The 21,850-nt window shown below is 36.7% G+C and overlaps 1 protein-coding gene and 1 long non-coding RNA gene across 7 annotated transcripts in view; one reads left to right on the top strand and one right to left on the bottom strand.

Annotated features, from left to right (window-relative positions):
- The window catches only part of Pola1 (polymerase (DNA directed), alpha 1), a 327,622-nt gene that overhangs the window by 198,872 nt on the left and 106,900 nt on the right, over positions 1-21,850 (top strand). For all 3 annotated transcript variants that reach the window (XR_003953001.1, XM_006527905.4, NM_008892.2), the window contains one exon: positions 12,833-12,949. Coding sequence is in view for 2 of the 3 variants with exons in the window: in XM_006527905.4 (XP_006527968.1) it covers positions 12,833-12,949 (117 nt within the window). In the remaining variant the exon portion in view is untranslated. The remainder of the gene's footprint in view (positions 1-12,832; positions 12,950-21,850) is intronic.
- Gm35587 overlaps positions 1-21,850 on the bottom strand; it is a 33,422-nt gene that overhangs the window by 1,191 nt on the left and 10,381 nt on the right. For 2 of the 4 annotated variants that reach the window (XR_001782807.1, XR_003953102.1), the window contains exons 2-3: positions 9,559-9,661; positions 3,302-3,526 (exon numbers count right to left, since the gene is read on the bottom strand). This is a non-coding gene — a long non-coding RNA (predicted gene, 35587). Of the gene's footprint in view, positions 1-3,301; positions 3,527-8,636; positions 9,662-21,850 lie in introns of those variants that run through there. The other 2 variants (XR_878145.1, XR_003953101.1) reach the window with 2 other exon arrangements.

The following is a 21,850-nucleotide window of genomic DNA, read 5'->3' as shown; positions in this document are numbered from 1 at the left end:
AGAATTTATATTGACTGCAAAGATGGCTCAGTGATTAAGAACACTGGATGTCTAGAGAACTTAGGTTCTAGAGATCCCAGTACTCATGTGACACCTCCTAACTGTAACTCTAATTCCAGGAGATCTGATGCCCTCCACTGGTTTTCACAACACTAGACACAGAGATACATGCAGCAAAATACTCAAATACACATAAAATCATCAGTAATAGAATTTCTGTTTTGCATTTATGTATACACACATGCATGCCATTAAGTTAAAAAAAATTATGAGCAACAAACAATGCACTAATAAACAGGGCCTGACTACTTTCATATATAAAGTACTCCTTTTCTCTTCACGAAGCTGTGAGGTTAAATAAACCATTCCCTATTTGAAAATTAAAGTCCCCTTTCAATTCAGGGCAAAAAAGGAGAACCACCTTGTAGGGAAAACTAGGCCAAAGGCAGGCAACTGCAACTCCTGGGCAAATCTGTATGCATTTATAGGGTATTACCTTTATATTTTATAAAACAGGCTTTACAACAGTGTATATAACACTCTTGTAATGATCTCTTTTTTTACTTTTCTTTTTGAGACAGGGTCCCATGCATCCCAGTTTATGCAGGTCCTCGGTATTGAACTCTTGGCTTCTTGGATAGTACTCTATCCATTGAGCTAAGTTTCTAGTCCCCATTTATGTTTTTTTTAATCAAGAATTGTTAATGTATGCTAATATACGTGTGTATATACTTTTTTAACTTAGCACAATATATCCAAATTATTTCAGACTATAATGCATATTTAAAAATATCAGGAAGCTGTAGTTTTACCCTTGCATCACATCTGAGTTTGGAGCAGCCACATTACAAGTGCTCAAGAACTGCATGCAGCTCTAATGTCTGATGTATTGAGCATCATGTTAGAAAGTGTAAAGAAAAGAACATTGGACTGGAAGTTCAGTTCACATACTAGGCATTAGTACAAGGAATTGACTTTTAGGAGGTTTTATTTTCCTTAGGTGTAAAGAGCTCTGAAGTCTCTTCCACCTTTAAAATTTAGGGTTAAAATACATGATTTCATGCTACCTGTCAAAAATGTTAATTGTGGTCACTTCTTATATACACTTATTTAAAAACCCTCCTCTAAAATACTTTTATTCTTAGAGGAGAACATTTCATATTTTAGAGACATATTTAGAGGATGTATTTAGAGTATGTCTTTGTTGCTTTCTTCAAATTGCTACTAAGCTACACACTTGGTATAAAGCATTTAGAATCAGTCTATTCTATTGGTAGAATTAAGACTGATTTGAGGCTTTGCTAAATCAGACACTGTCTGGAGAACTTGAGAGAGTTAGAATAGCTGCATAAGCAGTATGTAGAGAGGGAAAAAAGTAAATATTGAATGAGAAAGAAATTGAGAGAGACTATTCCGAAGTATAATTCTGTTAATAAAGTGCATTGTTCAGAAAATCATCTTAGACAGCAGAGAGAAGATGAGAGTAATGCAGAGCAGTGATTCTCAACCCTGACTGCCTAGTAGCATCGCTCATGGATTGTTTTTTTTTTTCTTTAAATAAAAACAAAAACAGAACAAAACAAAAAACCAGTACCCATTCTAAAAGGCACTGGTGATTCTAAAAGTAAGGACCCAAATCAGCAACAGCACACCTGGAGACCTGTTAAAGATGCTGCTTCTCCGGCCCCAGCCCAGCCCAGCCCAGCCCAGCCCAGCCCAGCCCAGCCCTCAGTCAGAAGCCCTGGAGATGGTGCCCAGCCACCTGTGTTAATGCTCCTTCGGAGATTTTAGTGTGCAGCCAGAGTTTCAAATTGAAAAGAAAGAATTTGGGGATAGTATATCAGGCAGGTTTCCTGTTAATTGCAAGCTACCATCTTATAGGGGACATGGGGAAGTAAACTGAAGAAGAAATGTAGTCCATCTGCTAGATATTTCTAATTTCTGATTTAGGGTTTTGAGTAATTTATTAAAGTTATAGGAGGCTAGCTGTCATCATGCCTTTTAGACCTAAACAAACCAATGTCAAGAAAGGAAAAATAGAAACTTTGGAAAAGGAACTATTAAGGTTGGGAAGAAGGCAGGTATATTAGGTAATTATTACAAGTGAAGGGATTCTGGACAGATTATAAAGTGTTTTATTTGTACCTATGGGTTTCTTAAAGGACTTAAGTGTTATAGGGATTTTATGCCTAGTTTATCATCTATCCATTTCATTTGATCAAAAATTACTAAAGGCTTGTTTGCCCCTTTTGTCATTGATATTAAAGGGAACATTTTCTCTTACCATTTAGACTTTTGATGTAGGGTGCATTTTATAGAGACACCATGCATGTGTAACTAATCAAGAAAGTAAAATACATATTATCAAAATATCGAAAGATGTCCCCTGCCTGAAAAGGTTGTAATGTGTGCCATTGTTTTGATTTCTACTCCTCAAAAGAAAAAAAAAAGAAAAAAAAGATTAATTACAGTACCTCTAATTTCTAAGGCATTTTCTGAAGAATGTTACATTGTGATCTCTCCAAGCTAAATCTTAGGTGTGTGGAGATCTTTCAGCCCTGACAAAATAAGAATAGACCCATTATAGTATCCTATTCATTTGATTTTTCAAAAGTTAGGGGAAATATGCAGATCTTTTCAGAGCCTCTCATTTGGTTCCTCCTCATTAGGAGGCAGCAAATGAAGGAAAGCGAGCTGGGCTGTGTTCAGAATGCGTCTGCAGCTGCTTATCTCTAGAGAGCTCGGCAGTGGGACTTCTGCAAGCCCTTGCTCTGTGTATTTCTTTTTCTTGTCCCTGAATACTACATTTTGCAGGAGAAAGTCAGTGTTTATAATTTACAAAAAATGGGGGCATTATAATAGAATGTGTGCCTCTTAGGAAAAACACCTGCTTCTTTACTACAAAAATCAAACCTGCCTCTCACATCTGACTTTAAAACATTCTGATCTAACTTTTACAGTCACATTTATTAGTGAAAAGATAATGCTATATGAAAAACTGCTTATCTACCGAAAATGCTATTTTGATTTTTGCATTAATTCCTGAGTAGTCAGTTTATATTTTAGATTGTTTTGTGAATTGGGATTTCTGTGAGTATAAAGTGGTTTTCAAACCATTGGTGATATTGCTGAACATCTTCCATAAATAGCAAACACACACATTTCAACAGCTTTTTTTGGACTGTACCGCAGTTGATAATTTCTTTACAAGAAAATGTATGTTCTTTATTATTAACATCATTTTCCCATCTTATGTTCTGGCATTTAAATTATGAAACTTCATCTCGGCATGTAGACTTACCTTGTGTTGTCAAGAGGACAGAAGTGGCTTTTCTGCAAAGCTAAATAGTTTTTACTTTATTGTCTGCTACGAAACAGCTGCTGAAACCAGAAAAATGCCATCTCATCATTGGGCCTGGGGTGTCCAAAAGAGGCAGGAAAACAAATGACTGTAGCTCCCTGTCTGCCCTGGCACTCTCCTCCTTTTTCTCGTTTTCATTGCCGTGAAGAGCAGGAGAACAATATTCTGCAATTAAGGATTCCATTAAATTGAAGAAAAGAGCAAATGGGGGATGTTTGTTCTCCAAGCTGAAAAAATTTGTCTGGGGTGGGGGGGACAGTGGTACTGGTATAGAGAGAGGTGGGTGGAGAGACGAAGTCAGGGCTGTTTGTTGAATATACTGTTAAGGACTGTTACCATCCTAATTAATCAAGTTAGAAATTACAGCTGTAGTCGGTTTCCCCCCAATTCTTGTTATCAATTTTCTTCTCTTTTGAGACAAAGCAAATATAAATTTTGTGTTCATTTGTCATTCGTTCTTTGACTTCAGCATCTCTGAAAATAACAATGTAGCACAAAAGCCCAGTATTTACCTAGTTGTAATGTGGGTTGCCATGGTGTTTTGCAAATTATTGCAATTATGTTCACCATGCGAGTCGCCCTTGGTAACTGGCGAAAAAACTGATAATCCTGTTTTGAACAAAAGGTCAAATTGCTGAATAGAAAGTCTTGATTAACTAAAAGATGTACAAAGTGGAATTATTTCCTACCATTCAGAAATAGTTCTTGATCGGGTTTGGGGGAGGGGGTGAGTAAGTACATCTGATTACTGAAGTACAAAGCATTGAAAGGATGTTGTCTTGAGCCTTTCATGTAGTCTTAATGGTGGCTTTTTTGTCAAATTTACCCATTTGCGGCATTGAAAGAGGCAGCTGCATTTAAGCTGGAGAGACGGTGCTTTTTCAAGAGTTCAGTGCATGGAAAGTTCTCAGCAGTATCTGCAGTTTACTAGTAGCCCCTGGTCTATTAAAACTGATGTGCCGCATTTGAGCCCATTGCTCTCAGTACTTGTGAACCCCTCTGGCTGATGATCTAATAAAGTGCTCTTACTGGACAATCTCTGATCAGCTACTTTAAAAAGGAGGCTGGGGGAGGGGTGGGTTAGAAGAAGCCTCACAGGCAGTCAGTCCTGGTACTAGCCAGAAGAGAGGAAGAAAGTAGCTAAACCGAAAGGGTTGTCAGCATACTGAGGTTTTGCCATGGCTTTTGAGTTTCTGTGCCCCAAAACTCTTTAGCTGAGATCACATCCCCCCACCTTCTTCAGAAGAAATCTTTATTTCAGTTAAGATTGGAAGAGGGAATTAGGAATGCCTTTTTTGAAATACTGGAATCCACCTTGATATATGTTTTTTAGATTGTGGGTATCCAAAGTTTCCCATGTTACAGCCAGAGGTCAAATGGATTTCATCTCTTTTGAATGTCATAGAGTATTTGTGGAACGTGAATTTGGAGGGAGGGATTCTTTTTCTGTAGTGACCACCTGAAAACTCAGTTCTCAAAACTTTTGAAAGTGTGTGAAAGTAGCATGAAAGCAAAGCAAACTTGAACAAGTTTGTGGGTTTACATTCTGTATCACCTAGCAACCCCCTGGCTCAGCCAGATCTCTTGTCTCCCCTTAGTTCTGTTTACAGACTATTCAAACGGCCCTTCGAGACCATGAAAGATATTCAGTTTCATTAGTACCATTCTCAAGGAGAAAATAATTAAAGTTAAGCTAACAAACATTGCCTGGTGATAGTGTGAATTCCATTTTGATTTTTATGAGGCAACTGCATAGATAGTTCAGTTTTAACATTGTTATTTGGTATCCAAAGACACATTGCTTTAAGCCATGCTAACCAATACATATCTACAAAAAACAGAAAAAAACAAACAAAAAAAAACCAAAACAACAACAACAAAAACCAATCAAAGTAACTTTTAACTGTACTTAAGCAAAGAAAAATTCTATGGTGAAGGACTATGCCTGCTCTTTTGATTTAATTTTTTTCATTTGCCTAGAGACATCTGGGTGGATCTGTATTTACATTGGATCCAGGCAGGGAAGAAGGTGTGAAGAGCAAGATACCTCTCTTCAAATTGATTACCTGCCTTTAGAGATCAATCATAAGGAACTGTTTTCAGATCATATTACATAAGAAACTATGTATTTTAATGAGTGAGCTAATTTATTAAATCATTCTAATGTTTCCAGAACATGTCCTGTCATTTTCGGTTCAAGAACTGCTTATGTGATTAAATGGACTCATTCTTGAAACTTTAGTAGGAAAAACATTCCCTCCACCTTGCCATGAGCATATTCTCTGCAAATTCATCTTGGAAACAGCCCTGGTCAAAAAACTTTTTCATCATCAATAACAGTTTTTAGATCTTTAAATTAATATGCTTTTGTTTGTTTGTTTGTTTAAAAATGCAGAAGAAACATTGTAAAGATAACGGAAGCTGGAGGTTTTGCAGTAGTTCTTTCTAGTCTTTCCCACTCTGGACATGGTGATAAAACTGAGCATTGAGCTTGCTTTTGGAGTTTGTTATTTTGAATACAAAAGTATGGTAGTGGGTTTTTAAAAGAGTGATGACTTGAAATGATGATAGAAATAATAAACAATTTATCTTAGCACTTCATCACTAAAATGTTAATGTAAGCCCCAGAGTAACCATTTTGCCATGTCATTAACATTGGAGTCTTTTCCTCTTTTTCCATGGTGAAATGTCTGTATATGTGCTTTAACTTGATATGCCCATTTATAATCATGTTAGGGAGTCAGTCATCACAGTTAGAATATTATAAGTCACTTGCAGCTTCACATGAGGGGAATAAAGTCTTTTATGGAAAGATTTGTGATACAATAGAGATGAATGTGGAGAAGCAAATGCTCTCAGTTTTTCGTGTAAAGTGAAAGCAGGGTAGCTCTGAAATCTTGTATTCTTATTATTTGTATTTTGCCAGATCTCTAACATCCACAGTACATGGCTAGGTTGCATGAGTTCTTTGTGTTTTGTTGACAGTCAACAGACAAAGCAAAATTATTCTTGAAACAAGGTACTGTATACTTAGTTGTGACCTATTATAACCTAAGAATGTTGCTTGCTTTTGAGTTGAGTGAATAGGGAGAGTATTTTATGGAATAAGCTTGAGTATACCGAGTGATTTTTTTTTTAAAGCTACTCATACAGAGAGATACATGTTCTTCAATGAACTTTTTCCACCCAAAGTGTAATTTTCCATATAAAGTCATTTTAGGTATATTTTCCCCACTAGCTAGCATGGCAACAATTTTAACTGTTCTCTTATTGTCCTGTAGTGGTAAAAATGCAATTGCTGGCAATTGTTGGCTTTCTGTGCTCACACTGTAGCAGGAGATGGCTTACACGGATGTGCCTCAGGTACATCTTCTGATGTTTAAACTCTGATTGCAAATTAAAATAGTAAGACCATAGTATTGAATTTGATGTGAGGCAGAGCAGACCAGGTTGCTAATCTATCATGTAATATACAATTGGTGAGCTTGTAGTTTGTCCACTTGTGCTATTCTATGTGTTTAAATGAGGACCACAGTTTGCATGTAACCTATCATAACAGTTTGGGAGTGTTTCATTATCCTTTCAGCAAACTGATGACAGAGTCTGTCCTTACACAAATGGTAAGATCAATAAGTTTCAAATAGCTTGGATGAAATGACAGATGACTGTTCATTTAAAGAGATCTCCAACTTAAAAATCTATTTTAATGATATTTAAAATTCTTACATTGACTGACATGACACTTTCCACTTCTGATTGTTTGATAATTTTGTTTAAAATATTTTTGTATTAAATTTGGTAAGTAGTTTATATATTTATTTTACTTGATTTGCCCTTTCATCTCCGACTCTGGCACCTTTCTGAGACTTAATAATCACTCTTTGACATGTCAGCATGCTGCAGTGTCAAATATTTAAAAGCAAATTTGTGTTCCTGTTAAAACTTCCCCTGGAGAGCTTAGGGAAATTTTCTCCCAGTTTTGGGTGTCAGTGTGGGTCAGAAAGCAAATATATATTTTTTTCTGGAAATCCCAAATCATAACATGTCATTCTTCAGAAGCAGCTGCGGGCCCATACTGTGCACTGTCTATAAGAAGACCCCCTTTTTTAATGCATTGGGCATAATTCTGTGGCAGAAAATGTTGCCTGCAAGGGAACTCCAGAAATTTATAAATGCCTTTGGATGAAAAGAGAATCTGATGCTCTTTGAATCTGAATAGTTTAAGAAGAAGGGTGGTTGGTGAGTGTTACAAAACTAATAGTGATATAATAGATTATAAAATCGCATGCAGGCTGGCAGACCTTGCCCCGTGACTATGTCGCCATAACAGCTCCTTGAAAACTGTTAGGATTTAGACTAAATTGTATGTCATGGTTGAACCATCTCTTGAAAATCTCTGTGAATCCTAAAGTAAAGCGAAGACTCTGTCTTCTTCCCTTGTCATTTATTCTGCCTCTATAATTTCATATTAAGTACAGCTTTGTTGTGAAAAATAAGAAATTCTCTCTTAAATTGACCACATTCTTGTTAATATTCTCCACTCAATTTGAAAGCAGTTACACTTTTAATATTAATTATCATTTATCCATTATTATGGTTCTCCACTTGTTTTTTTCCCTTCCCCTGGTTTGTCTGTCCGTCCATCTGTCTGTCTGTCTCTATAATCTATGTAATAGCCTGGGACTCACGATGATATCCAAGTTAGTCTCAAACTCAGAGAGATCCACCTGTCTCTGTCTCCTTAACGCTGAAATTAAAACTATCTAGTTGGCCATCAATGGGAGGAGAGGCCCTGGTCTTGGGAAGATCTTATGCTTCAGTACACGGGAATGCCAAGGCCAGGAAGCAGGGGTGGGTTGGTTGGGCAGCCGGGTAGGGGGAGTGTATAGGGGACTTTTGGGATAACAAACAGTGATGCTCCTCAGTGCACTTATTGAATATTTTGTGAGGTTGTTGTTTGTTTATTTTTGTGTTTGATCCTCTAAACAACAGCAATAAGTATTTTGTTCTATAGATGAGGAAACTGAGGTTCAGAGAGAGATTTGGTAGGTTTCATGACTTACAGAAAATTATCCAGTAACATTTGGGAGTACAGTGTTTCATGGAGTGAGTCTGTGCACTAGTGACTGGCAAGAAGACCACTAAACTCAAACCAGATTATTCTTTGGGGTCTGACCAGTTCAAAGGTAAAATAAAATGCTTCAGGGACAATGTGAACCAGTGTATGGTTATTGTGTAATGAAATAAAGGGAGAAGTCCCAGTGGGCTGAGAATATGTAGAAGAATGGACATTTTATTCAAGCAATGGATATTTTAGAAAGGGATTATGTGACATGCAATCTCAAAGTGAAGACAGCCAAGAAGTAGAGAGGATAGTGACAAAAGCAATCCAATGGAGCAAAGACTATTTGTTGAGAATTGAGAAAGCAGGGACCACAGTGTCCTGAAAGTCGGACTGATGAGTTCATCACTTGTCTGTGGAGAGAAAACACAGACAGGATGGAGAGCCCTGCGGAACTATACTTGGCCAATTTTTGTAGTGGGCGTGGGAGAGAATGGGCTCACGGTAGCCAGGGAAGAGGCTACTGCAGCAGAACAGCTTAAAATCTGCATTTTTGGTGAGTTTGATGGTAACAAGGCTGTAGATGAAAAGTCAGTGTGACAGAATAGGTGACTGGCTGGCCATAGAGGAACCCATCATGTATACTGAAGGGAATTTGAGATCCAGGCCTTACCTCATTTCAGAACTGTGCTCCCCTGTCTTGGAATTTTTTAAAAAGTTTTTGAATGCCCCTGTGTACCACATCTGGGTGAGCTCTGCATCTTTAAATCCCTCAAACACAAATGTACACAAATGAGTAGTAGTTTGTGTTTTAGGTTCAACTATCAAGGATGCCTCAGAGTCATTTTAGCTGAGACCTCAGAAATATAATTTAGCAGTCAAAACTGATCAGTATTTGTAACAGTTTGGTACCTAAAGATTTTAATGAATAATGATGATGAGATAAAACAACAGGTGATAGAGCTTTGCATGTTTGTTTTGTTATTGGATAGGCTGACTTGACCTCCTTTGACCCTTTCATTTATGAACTTGAGGAAGCCAGGCAACTGAAAATGTGATGTCCTCATTCCAATTTGTTGTAAGAATTTGAATGTAGCATTACACAGTAGTAAGATGACATATTTGGACGACATACTTCTCATAGTGGTTTTCTTAGATTGGACTTCCAAGGAAATTATTCAAAACAAATTTCTTCTTCTATTGACTTGACAACAGATCCTTGGGCTTTCCATGTTATCCTACGGGGAAATAAAAATGTTTAGTTTTGTTATTATATATTAGTTACGATAATTTAAAGTAAGATCACAAGATTCTAGTAGTTTCATTTGCTTTGTTTCTGTTGCCCTTTACCAATAACATTCACCATAATGATTTTGTACTAGACACTTTGCCCCATGTTTTTTCAAAGTCTTGTAATTTATTTTTTAACAATGTAAGTGTTTCTTGAAAGTTAAACTTAGCATTGTTGCTTACCATTTGTTTATGGAGTAAAGTGTTAGCTGAAATGTACTAGGTGAAATTGAATTGAAACAAAGCATATCTTGGAAACAGAGCCTGGTTTCCCCATAAAAGAGTTTTGTTTAAAATGTAGCATGTCCAAAAGCTTAATTATCAAAGTAAAACATGAGGCATAAAGAATTACCAGCTTCTAATATTTTCTTCACCATCAGTTCTCTTCACACAGTTATCAGCATGTTTAATTTTCATGCATAATGGCACTAGTTTTTGTTGTCATTTATAAAGGGAGATTAACAGATAGTAAGTACAAACAAACCCAAATAAGCACTGAATAGAAAGGTGACAAAGAAAGAAAGACCTCTTTAATGGTAATTATAACTGCTAGGAAATTTAGACAAATTATATTATCTGTTTTCTATATGATTTGAAAGGACTTTAGTTAGTAACTGTCAGAGAGTGAGTTAGGTCTTTGCTTTTTTAAAACGGGTGAAACAGCAACTTAGCATCTTGTTAGTTGGCAGCTCACTTGGTGAATCATGAAGTAGTATTGCAGTGATGAAATTAAGTGTTTAAAACATCTGTAAAGGACTTACGCTTTTGAACATAATATTTTGTAAGTTAAAAAACAAATTCCTGGACCGGGTGTCATGCCTACAATTTCTGCACTCGGGACAGAGTCAGGAAGATTGTGAGTTGGAGGCCAGACAGAACCTGTCTTAAAATACGCAATAATAATAACTTATTTTATTATTTAATGACTAAGTTGTATTCTGGTACTTAATGATCTCTTGTCTCAAACGTGATACTGAGCTAGGCATAATGACACTTTGCTTATATCCTGGGTACTTTAGAGGCTAAGCCAGGAAGATTATGAGTTTCAGGTCAGCCTGAGCTAGATAGCACAAACCACCAACCCCCATCTTAAAAGTAAATACTATGGTAATTGGTACCTATTTGCTTTTTTGGTGTTGTTTGTTAAAATTTAGTGAATTACAGCTTTCTAAGGCTAGATCTAGTTAAGCAATGAGCTTCATATCTCAAATACATCCCTCCTGGATGCTGAGTTGCTGCTACTCGGTGCAGACTATGCTTTCCTACTTAGAGTCCAGTTTCTTGAAATGCTGAGCCTGGTGCCCCTTTGCCAGTTTTTAACAAAACTCTAGGTGCATGTCAGAAATTTTATAAGGATTTGTTTGATATTCTGTACCTGATAAGTTCAAGTTACAATCTAAAATAGTTTAATTTACTGAATGAAGGTATGAGTAAAACTTCCTTCTGTTCGCTAGATGACTTTTTTTACTGTTTAAAGATAAGTTGTACAAATGCACTTTGCTTTGTTTGAAAGCTCTAAATGGAGCTAGAAGAACCAATCCTTGATGGTTTCCTTTGAGTTTGTTTGTACCTACTTCCATGAAAGAATGATAAATGAGGAATGTGGTCAGAGCAGTGAGCGAGGGCATCCCTCAGATTTGGAATAACAGCACATGGAAATGCCATGATGTGGGTGGAGGTTCAAGCATCTCAAGCCACACTCAAGTGTATGCAGCTTTTATCTAGGGGGTAGGACAAGCTGCTGAAAGTGCAAATAAGGAATGGAGCTACACATGCTACTTATGCCTTTGTTAACTAAACTATACTTTGACTCTGGCCTCAATTTGGCATGTTGGTTGTTCTTTCTGCCCAAGTTTTTCTTTTCCACCTACCAAACTTCTGGTTATTCTTCAAGTCAGAAATTATCTCTCAGAATGCCCCAAGCCTTATAGATAGCCAGTACCTCCCTTCTTAGGGCCTTATAGGAATGGGCACTGAGATGAGAGAACATAAGGATATAAGTTGCTCACCTACCTCAGCACCTCACCTTGCTTGGCTTGGCTTTACTGTGCCTCGGTAGCAATGTATGTACCATCAAAGCCCACAAGCCTTAGGGCCTCAGTATGAATGGGAATCTACTCAACTATTTGTGATAGCTTGACTTTCTGTTTAACATACATTTTATAGTAAACATAATGCTAATTCAAAATGATAGACATACTGTATTGAGAAAATTTAAAGAACAGGAAGGGAGAGTTAACATAAGAAGAAAAGGTGACATTATATTTACAGGCCAGAGAAATAGGCAATGGCTGCCTCAAACCTCAGAAAAATAGTGCTTATTCCAAGTTGTCCTTGAAAACATAGCAACCAGATTTATGCCTCCAGAGAACACACATAGTACAAACTGATGTAAGTCTAATATTTACTAGTATTAAGCATTTCTTTTATAACAAGAACACTTGCAAGTACTTTAAGTGTGTTACATCACTACAGCAGTCTTATAAGTCATAAAATCAGTACTATTGACATACCTATTTTATAAAGAAGGGGAACTGAGCATAGTTATATAACTAGGTAGTGATCAGTCAGCTTTTATGAAGGTCACTTGTTACTATACACTTGGTGTGATGGTCTTAACTAAAACCCTTTGATTTACAGGTTGCATAATAATAAGTTTTTATTGTGAAATTTCGATGGGGGGCATATATATTCTTTAAGAAAAGGCAAAACCTTATGGGAATCCCTCTGAGATTTTTTTTAAGGTTTTACATTTCTTTTTACTTCATGTGTGGGAATATTTTGCCTGCATGTATATAAGTACAGCATGTGTAGTGCACACAGAGGCCAGAAGAGGATGTTGGATTCCCTGGAACTGGAGTTTACAGATGGCTGTGAACTGCCATGCGGAATTGAACCTGGTTTCTGGAAGAATGGCCAGTATGCTTAACCATTAAGCCATCTCTCTAATCCCATGTTTTTTCTAACTTTTAAGTTTAGAGCATACATCTACTTAACACATCCAAAGAGGTAGATAATTAGGTTATTTTGTAATCTCTTAGCAAGTTTGGTAAGGTTGATAACAGAAGTATTTATTATTTTTGTTGGTCAGTGGTGATTTTTCTTTCTTGTGTCTCCAGGGCTGGTTGATATGTGAAGAGCCAACTTGTTGCAGTCGCCTTCGACGTCTTCCCCTTCATTTCTCCCGAAATGGGCCTCTGTGTCCAGTCTGCATGAAAGCTGTGCTTAGACCAGAGGTAACTATAACCTAATGTTAAAGTACTACACAAAAGACAGCAGAGGATTGTTTGTCCAGCCTTTAGCTCTGGGAAGCAGAGGCTCTATATTTGCCTTCTGACGACATCCCTCTATCACATTGATAGATTTTTTTTCCTCACTATCCAGACTTCAAGAAAATACATAGCTGGCCATGGTGGCATGCCTTTAATCCCAGCACTTGGGGAGGCAGAGGCAGGCGGATTTCTGAGTTCGAGGCCAGCCTGGTCTACAAAGTGAGTTCCAGGACAGCCAGGGCTATACAGAGAAACCATGTCTCAAAAAACCAAAAAAAACAAAACAAAACAAAACAAAACAAAAAGAGAGAGAGAGAAAATACATGCTTTATATTTTAACATATCTTAATCAATATTATATTTATAAGAAGGGGAAACATTAATTCTTATGATTTACTTATGTTTCATAAGGGTTACAACTTCATAATTACAAAAGAGATTCCTTGTAGAAACTTATAGACTTAATCAAATCCCATTTTGTAAGCAGTAGAAAATCTTCCAAAACTGTACTTCAAAGAGTTCATCTTGAGATGCGTTTCTGCGCTCTGTGTCATTAAATTGTTTATCAGTCTCTTCATAGGTCATTGGTTCTTGAGCAAACCTTAGTATAGTTGCCTGAGGGATCATGCATACTGCCATTAAGGACTACCAACTATGGACCATGGAATCTAGAGAGGCCTCTCTGGTTATTAAGATGCCTTTCCTCCCATGCCCCCTTGGAGTACCTTCAATCCAAACTGTACTTTCCAAACTGGTGAACAGAATGTTGCAGATATTTTGAACAAAAAGGATCTCATAACTAGTTACTGTCTAACTATTACTAAGGTAGACAAACTTAAACTAGTTCTGTAAGTCTTCTTGGACGTTGTAGTGTGATCATATAGACTATTTTGTTGAAAAGGTAAAAGTTGGAGATTCATTATTTACTTATTTTTTAATGCAAAAGCAACTTTGTAGTTGTCCCAGTTTTTGATGTAAAATCTTTTCTCTGAAAAAGATGGTACACAGTCTAGTTTTAGGAAAGTGTTTTGTTGTATTGTCTTTCTTTTCTTTTGCATATCTATATGTAATTTTGATTGCTGTCACAATGAAGGTATGCTTTGTAGCATTTTTCTGTGTGGCTACTTCATGCACTACATGCAATTTAACCACACTTCTTACAGGCTACTTTTTCAATAGGACTGTAATGAAAATTTTATAGTGAGTGTTTCCCACTCAAATGATTTTTTTTATCTCAATTGTTTGATTAGGATAGTGTATTATCAATGTACCTAAAAGTAAATATAGTAGTGATTCTTATTGCCACATAGCTTTGTTGATGGCTATCCTAGTTTTTACAGTATACCAGTACCTTATTAGTATCCCAGTTTGGTTGTTGTGCTGTGTTTATTTTGTTTTTCAGAGACAGGGTTTCTCCTTGTAGCTCTGGCTGTCCTGGGGCTTCCTCTGTAGATGGGGCTGGCCTTTGCTTTTGCCTCCTGAGTGCTGGGATTAAAGCTATGCACCATCATCGCCCAGCTGAATTGTACTGTTTGTAGCAAAGCCTTTCACACATTTGGACGTTGTCAATAACTTTTCAAATAATTGGGTAAATATTAAATGTGCCTTGACTTTCTAAAGTTTCAATAATTAGCATAATAATATAGGGTTTTAAAATGTAGAACATGTGAAAATTAGCTGTCCTATGAATTACTTTTGCATCATTCTCAAGACTTAAGTCAACAGGTAAATAAACAGAACAAAGACACATGCTGTAGAGGTCCTCATTAGTCTAATTGTAGAGCAGTGATTCTCAACCTTCCTAGTGCTATGACCCTGTAATACAGTCCTTCATGTTGTTGTGACCCCCAACCATAAAATTATTTTTGTTGCTATTTCATATAGCTAATTTTACTACTGCTAAGAGTGTGTGTGTGTGTGTGTGTGTGTGTGTGTGTGTGTGTGTGTATGTGTGTATTTGACTCCTGGGGGTTGTGACCCACAGGTTCTAAGGAGAATCATATTTTATGAATCATATTTTATTTTACCTTGGAGACTTAAAATATCTAACTCATCAATTTAAGTTGGAAATTGGGTTATTTCTTTGAAAGTCAGCTAGTTTGATGCATCAGTTTATAGTGAGGAGAAAAAATGAAATAGCGTTAGAGGATCCTTAAGCTTATGATAAACATCAGTGGTATTGCTGATAGTAATTTAATATACTAGGTTATCTTGTGATTTAGCATCCTTTTTAAATGAGCCAACACAAGCATTTCAAAGTAACTTGGTTTTTTCCCTTATATTCTACCCTTCTCCATACTATGACATTTTAAGCAGATGTTTACCATAGTCTAAGCTACTTATCCTCAGGAGAAGCTTTGATAGATTGGCTGCTCAGACACGACCTTCTGGAATTACTATTTCAGAATGTACTGATTAGTGAAACTGTCCTTATCGTTTCTGAACAGGAGCCTTGAAAGTAGTACTCAGCTAATTTTTCATTAGTCCATTTGAATTGCTAGTAATGAATTAGGAAAGTAATACTATGATGCTTTTCTCCTGAGTTTTTCTACTAGCAATAAAACATTAATCTTACCAAAGACGCTGGAGAAGCAGTTTTACAATGCACATCATCACTGCAGGTTCTACAGATTTTCCAAAATAACAATTTTACAAGATTATGCTCATCTTGCTGGGTGTGGTGGTGCACGCCTTTAATCCCTGCAGAGGCAGGTGGACCTTTTACTTTGAGGCCATTTGGGCCTACAGAACAAGTACCAGAATAGCCAGCCAGGACTGTATAGAGAAATAGTGTTTCAAAACCTTCACCCTCAAAAAAAGAAAAGAAAAGATTATGCTCATCTAGTACTTAAGCTCTCAATTACTGAGTCTCAGCTGTATCTCTTATTTAATAATAATGCCAGGTGTAGTGGTACATGCTTATAAGCCTAGCAATTAGGTGTTTGAAACAGGGCTACCATGAATTTGAGGCCAGCCTGGTCTATAAAATGAAGTGTGATTCCCTCCTTTAAAAAAAAATTGTATTAAACACCTACCCTATAAAATTTGCTCAGCATTGGGGACGTTTATAGATCTTCTACATTTTCTTATTTGTGAATAGAAGAATGTATAAAAAAATGTGGTATATCTACACAGTGAGGTTTTATTTAGCTATACAAAAGAATGAAGTAATGCAATTCTTATGAAAATTCATTGAACCAGAGATTATCACGTTAAATGGAAGAATACAGATTCAGAAAGAAAAACATTTTATATCTTCCCTGTATATAGACTCTAGATTTAAGAATACTACAGAGAGAGGATATGGGACATCAGTATAAATATAATTAAACTACGTTGCAGGTATGTATGAAAATGTCACAATAAATCCATTGTTTTATACACATAGTATTAACAATTTAGAAAGTAGTTTAACATTGATTGTATAAAATTGTTATCTGTGGGCAAAACAAGGTCATTTATAAATTGAACAAATCACAGTCCATTTCTAGTATGAAACTAGTGAAGATTTCAGATAGGTTCAAGTTTGTGGTAAAACACTAGATGTTTAAGGTGCCAGTCTCATCTTCATCTAATCACTCTCTTAGTCCTGGATTACAGTTAATTTGAATACTTTCTAGAATTGACTTGGGATATGCAACTTGGCCTTTTTAAGACTCATATTGCCTGAGTTATGAGCAAAAAACAGGGACAGTTTTGTTTCCAGAGCTTTGGACATGCCTTTTCTCTGTTAGATACATTAAAATATGCTTTCTGTATTCTTAAATTTTCTTTGGACGCATGGGAATTTAATGGTATACAAGTTGTTGTTTATTAAAAATACTCTCAATCTTATCTGCTTTAAATGGCTTTAAATTCAGAAGTACAGTTTTATATTATTAAATAATAAGATCTTCTTCATTTGTCGTAGTGACAAAGCTTGGACTTAACTAAATGAAGTAATAAATATTTTAATAAGGACGTGGTGTTTGGTTTTCTTAACATAGCCATGTACACAGATAGCAACTGAACCACAGGAGAATCTGTATTGTTATTAATCAAAACCAAGCTTAAGTTGAAAAGAACAATTTTTTATTTTATTGTAAAGTAGATACAGTGGGTTTTTTTTTCCCTTTAATCTTAGCACTCAGAAGGCTCAGGTAGAAAGATAGCTATGAGTTTAAGGCCAGCTCAGGTTATGTCATGGAATACTTCTCCCTAAAAACAAACACATCCATGGGTGGTGGTGTTGTTGTTGTAGAATTTAGATTTCAAAGCAAATTAATTTTTTTACCATTGACAGTTCTAATTTTGATATGCAGCTAAAATAATGTTTGCACGTGATTCCTTGGGTCATGGTAGTAATAATGTGAGAAATTAAACAATTCCTAGGGTAGAAATACTGTAGTAGAGTTCTTTATTCAGTTGTTTATTCAACTAATTTTCTGTTTCTTTTTTTCCATTTTCTTATTGGATATTTTCTTAATTTACATTTCAAATGTTATCCCCTTTCCTGGTCTCCCCACAAAACCTCCTCTCCCATCCTCCTTCCCCTTTGCTTCTATGAGGTTGTTCCTCTACCCACCCACCCTCTCCTGCCTCCACTGGGGCATCCATCAAGCCTTCACAGGACCAAGGTCCTCTCCTCCCATTGATGCCTGACAAGGCCATCTTTTGCTACATGTGTGGCTGGAGCCATTGTCCCTACAAGTGTACTCCTTGGTTGGTGGTTTAGTTCCTGGGAGCTCTAGGAGGCAGGGGTGGGGGGGTCTGGTTGGTTGAAATTGTTCTTCCTATGGGGTTGCAAACCCCTTCAGCTCCTTCAGTCCTTTCTCTAACTCCTCCATTGGGGACCCTGTGCTCAGTCCAATGGTTGGCTGTAAGCATCCGCATCTGTATTGGTCAGGCTCTGGCAGAGCCTCTCATGAGACAGCTATATCAGGCTCCTGTTAGCTAGAACTTCTTAGCATCCACAATAGTGTCTGGGTTTGGTGATATTAAAAACAATGAATTCACGAAATTCTTAGCTAAATGGATGGAACTAGAAATTATCATCATGAGTGTGGTAACCTAATCACAAAAGAACACACATGGTATACACTCACTGATGAGTGGATATTAGCCCAGAAGCTCCGAATACCCAAGATACAATTCATAGACCACATGAAGCTCAAGAAGAAGGAAGACCAAAGTGCTTCAGTCCTTTTTAGAAAGGGGAACAAAATACTCACAGGAGCAAATATGGAGACAAACTGTAGATCAGAGACTGAAGGAAAGGCCATCCAGAGACTGTCCCACCTGGGAATCTATCCCATATACAGTCAACTAATTTTCTTAAAGGATACTTCCAGGGGAAACCATAACATGCCCTTTTGTTCTACATTGGGACAGTCCTCAGCTTTCTCACATTATCCTCTATTGTAAAATTGTTGAGGTCCTTTCTGTCACCATCACTGTCATGCACAGCTTCTGTTCTTCCAGGGAGAGAGAAGATTATTACCCCAAAGTCATAATATGGTATGACTTCAGAATGGCTATGCCTAAACAAATTGTTGGTTTAATGAGTAAGGGATGGATCAAGAATGTTGACAAGCTACTTGGGTAGTGTTTTATATTTCTACATAAGTAAAAGTATGACAATAATTGTGGTCTCTTAAGGAATTATGAATGAAATGGGTGAGGGAAGAGGACCTCAGAGCTGTAGTGGGAAATCTGAAACATTGTTGATGTTCCAGTATAGAAAGAGGCTTTTTTTGTGGAAGGCATGTTAGAGTTTTGGTGTGCTTAAACACTGAGATCTCTGAATTTTATGTATAGCTTCTCTACTACCAAGCACATACTCAACTTTTATTTTTCAATATATTTTTCACGCTTTTTTCCTACAAAGAGAAAATTGAAATAATATTTTAAGGTAAACAATATATTGCCATTTGATATATTCTTAATGTGTTACTGGCATGTCTGTCCAATTGCAACCATTTACCACCCCAAAAGCAAAGGCTGTGCCCATTAGTGCCTAGTCCATATCCTCTTCTCCTCCTACCTACAACAAAAGGCCTGTCTGCTCTCAGTCTCAGCAATTTACCTATGCTGAGGATTTCATATAAATGAGATTATATGTCACCCTTTGTGTCTGACTTCTTTCATTTAACATACTGTCCATCCTTATATCCTGTGTGAATTTTCTTTCTTTTTTGATGGCCAATAGTATTTAATTAAACCCAGATGGATGATTCATCTGTTTGTTGATGAACATTTCTAGTTACTCTTAAAGTTTTATATTTTATTAAGTAAAAAGGTCTTACATATGCTCTGTATTTGTGACCCATGTTTCACTTATTAGTCTTATTTCCAAGGGTAATACTGCATGAATCTGGACTGATATTTCTCTCTCTGTTCCTGTCTTTAGTAACTACTTATTCAGCACCTGTCTTATGCTCATTCTTAGAGTTGGTGTATGAAGCATTCAGAACTGTATACAGTCCTTTACCCTCTCTGAAACCAGTACATGGCAGAATAAACCCGCCATTGCCACCTTTTCTAGATAAATTTATTTGGCTGTATTAACATTCTTATATATACTACTGCTAGTTTGTTTCCTAAGATGTTTTCTTAGACCCAAGTGTTTTATATAGTCTTCAATGTATGACTCTTAACTGATAGTATATTAACAAAGTACCACAAACCAGATGGCTTCAAGGGTGAAACTTGGATGGACATATATAGATCATTAGTTGAATGCTAACACAGCATATACAAGATCATGGGTTGGCAATTTGTAGTATTACAAAACAACAACAGAAATCGCACATATATATTATCTCATTATGCTAGATTGGAGAAGTCCAGCTTATAAGTGTCATCACAGTCATCCTGCTAAACTTGATAGGACAGAACCCCTTCTTGCCTCTCCTAGCAGTTGAAGATCTTTGATTTCCCTTGGCTCTGTACATATTCTATTCTAATCTGTGATTCTTTTGTCTCATGGCCATCTTCTTCTTATTTGTCTCTTCTCATAAGGACACCGGTCATTCTGTATTTAGAGGCCACATTAATTCACTCCAATTTCTTCTTAACTTGATTTACTTTCTGCCAAGATCGTATTTTAACATAAAGCATGTTTATAGGTAATGGAGCTTAGAACTCCACCATATGTTTTTAGGAACATATTTTTATCTATAACACTTAGAAATTGTATTGATCTAAAGGTAATGGAAATCAAAACTAACAATGGCTTAATAAAGAACAAACATTTAATTTTCAATCTAAGACAATACATATTTTTAAATGTAATGGGAATGCCAGGGCAGGGAGGTAGGAGTGGGTAGGTGGGGGAGCACCATCATAGAAGCAAGGAGAGGGAGGATCGGATAGGGCGTTTCCAGAGGGGAAGCCAAATGTAAATAGATAAAATATCCAATAAAAAAAAGAGAAAGAAATTCAGTTATGGGCTATTCATGATTCCCCTGTGATTCTTCTTTCATCTGTCAACAACAACAGCAGCAACCTATTTTCATGGTCACAACACAGTTCAACAATGCTATACATACACAGGGTAGAATCGTGAAGGAAAGACTGGTGAGTCAAAAATATGTTCCCTGTGTGAGACTGGAGAGGTTCTCAGTGGTTAAGAGCTTATTGCTCTTCCAAAGGATCCTAGTTTAGTTCTTAACTCACTGGTGCTCATCAGATAGCTCACTGGTGCCTGTAACTCTAGTCCCAGGAGTTCTGCCACATGCTTCTGGTCTCTGTGGTCACCTGTGACATACACATATTATATACATAAATAAAAATAAAACTTTTTAAAATGTGCTTCCTAGCCAAGTTAGTTCTTTAGGCAACCTTGTGCAAGTCCTGACTAATATGCCTATTTATATAACATGAGCCAAAAATTAGCCACAGGGAATAATAACTTATCACTAAAGAGGAAAACCAATCAGCACGCTGTGAAACAAATACCTTCCAATAAACTTTACAAAGTCTCTCAGCACATCACTGTCCCATTGTGGATAGTATTGATTCTGACTCTGCTTTGGTTGCAGTGTTTTGGCTTCAAGAGTTCTGATGTTGTGATTAGCCTCCTTTCTTCTATCTCTTCTAAAATATTGATTAACATGTTGAAGTGTGTTTATGCACATGTCAATGGAAAGACTCTTTCTTCCAGGTAGATACTGCTCTATTTTCATCAGCATCCTTTGTGTAGAAATGTTCTACCAGTTGCTAATTATATTTGCTTCTAACTTGTAATTGTCCTCAAGGGTTTTGCTCAAAGGTTTTTCCTAAAGAAAATCTGTATCATTTTGATCAGATACTGATGGTGTCATGGTTTTATAATTACTTTGGCCCTGGACTGAGAAATCATGGAATCTGTCCCCTTTGACTGGTCATTTAAACAGCATTTTAAAAAGAATGAGTCTTTTTACTCATTTTACTCTAGAATCAAGTTGCTCAAGATGATGAATCATAAAATGTATTTACATAATTTGTAAATCGTGCTGGCTGGTAAGAGCAGGTGTGACTATGTAATGATCCTGGTCAGAGGCTTGACTAAGTATCACTCCTACACTTAGTACTAAGTCATATAGTGTGGTGTACATTGCTGGCAAAGTTTAAAAGAAAGAAAAGAAGCTCTCATGAAATTTTATATGAGGAATTTTAATCTCTCATACTGGAAAGAAATAGGAAATCATTCTTCCCACAAAGTAGGAGATCCAGACCCGGCTTCAAATAGGTCTGTATTCTAGTGGAGGAGCTAGGGTAATTCAACCTTCCTACACTCCAGTGCTCAAAGAGGAAGGGAGGCCCAACAGCTTTATTATCTTAGAGTTCCTGAGCAATAAGACGAGATGATGGAGAGATAAAGGGATCACTATTAGACTAAAGCAT

The sequence above is a fragment of the Mus musculus genome, chromosome X, assembly GCF_000001635.26.
Source record: "Mus musculus strain C57BL/6J chromosome X, GRCm38.p6 C57BL/6J".
Taxonomy (NCBI): Eukaryota; Metazoa; Chordata; class Mammalia; order Rodentia; family Muridae; genus Mus; species Mus musculus.
Note: the sequence above shows the minus strand (reverse complement) of the source record. Positions and strands in the feature narration are given on the sequence as shown.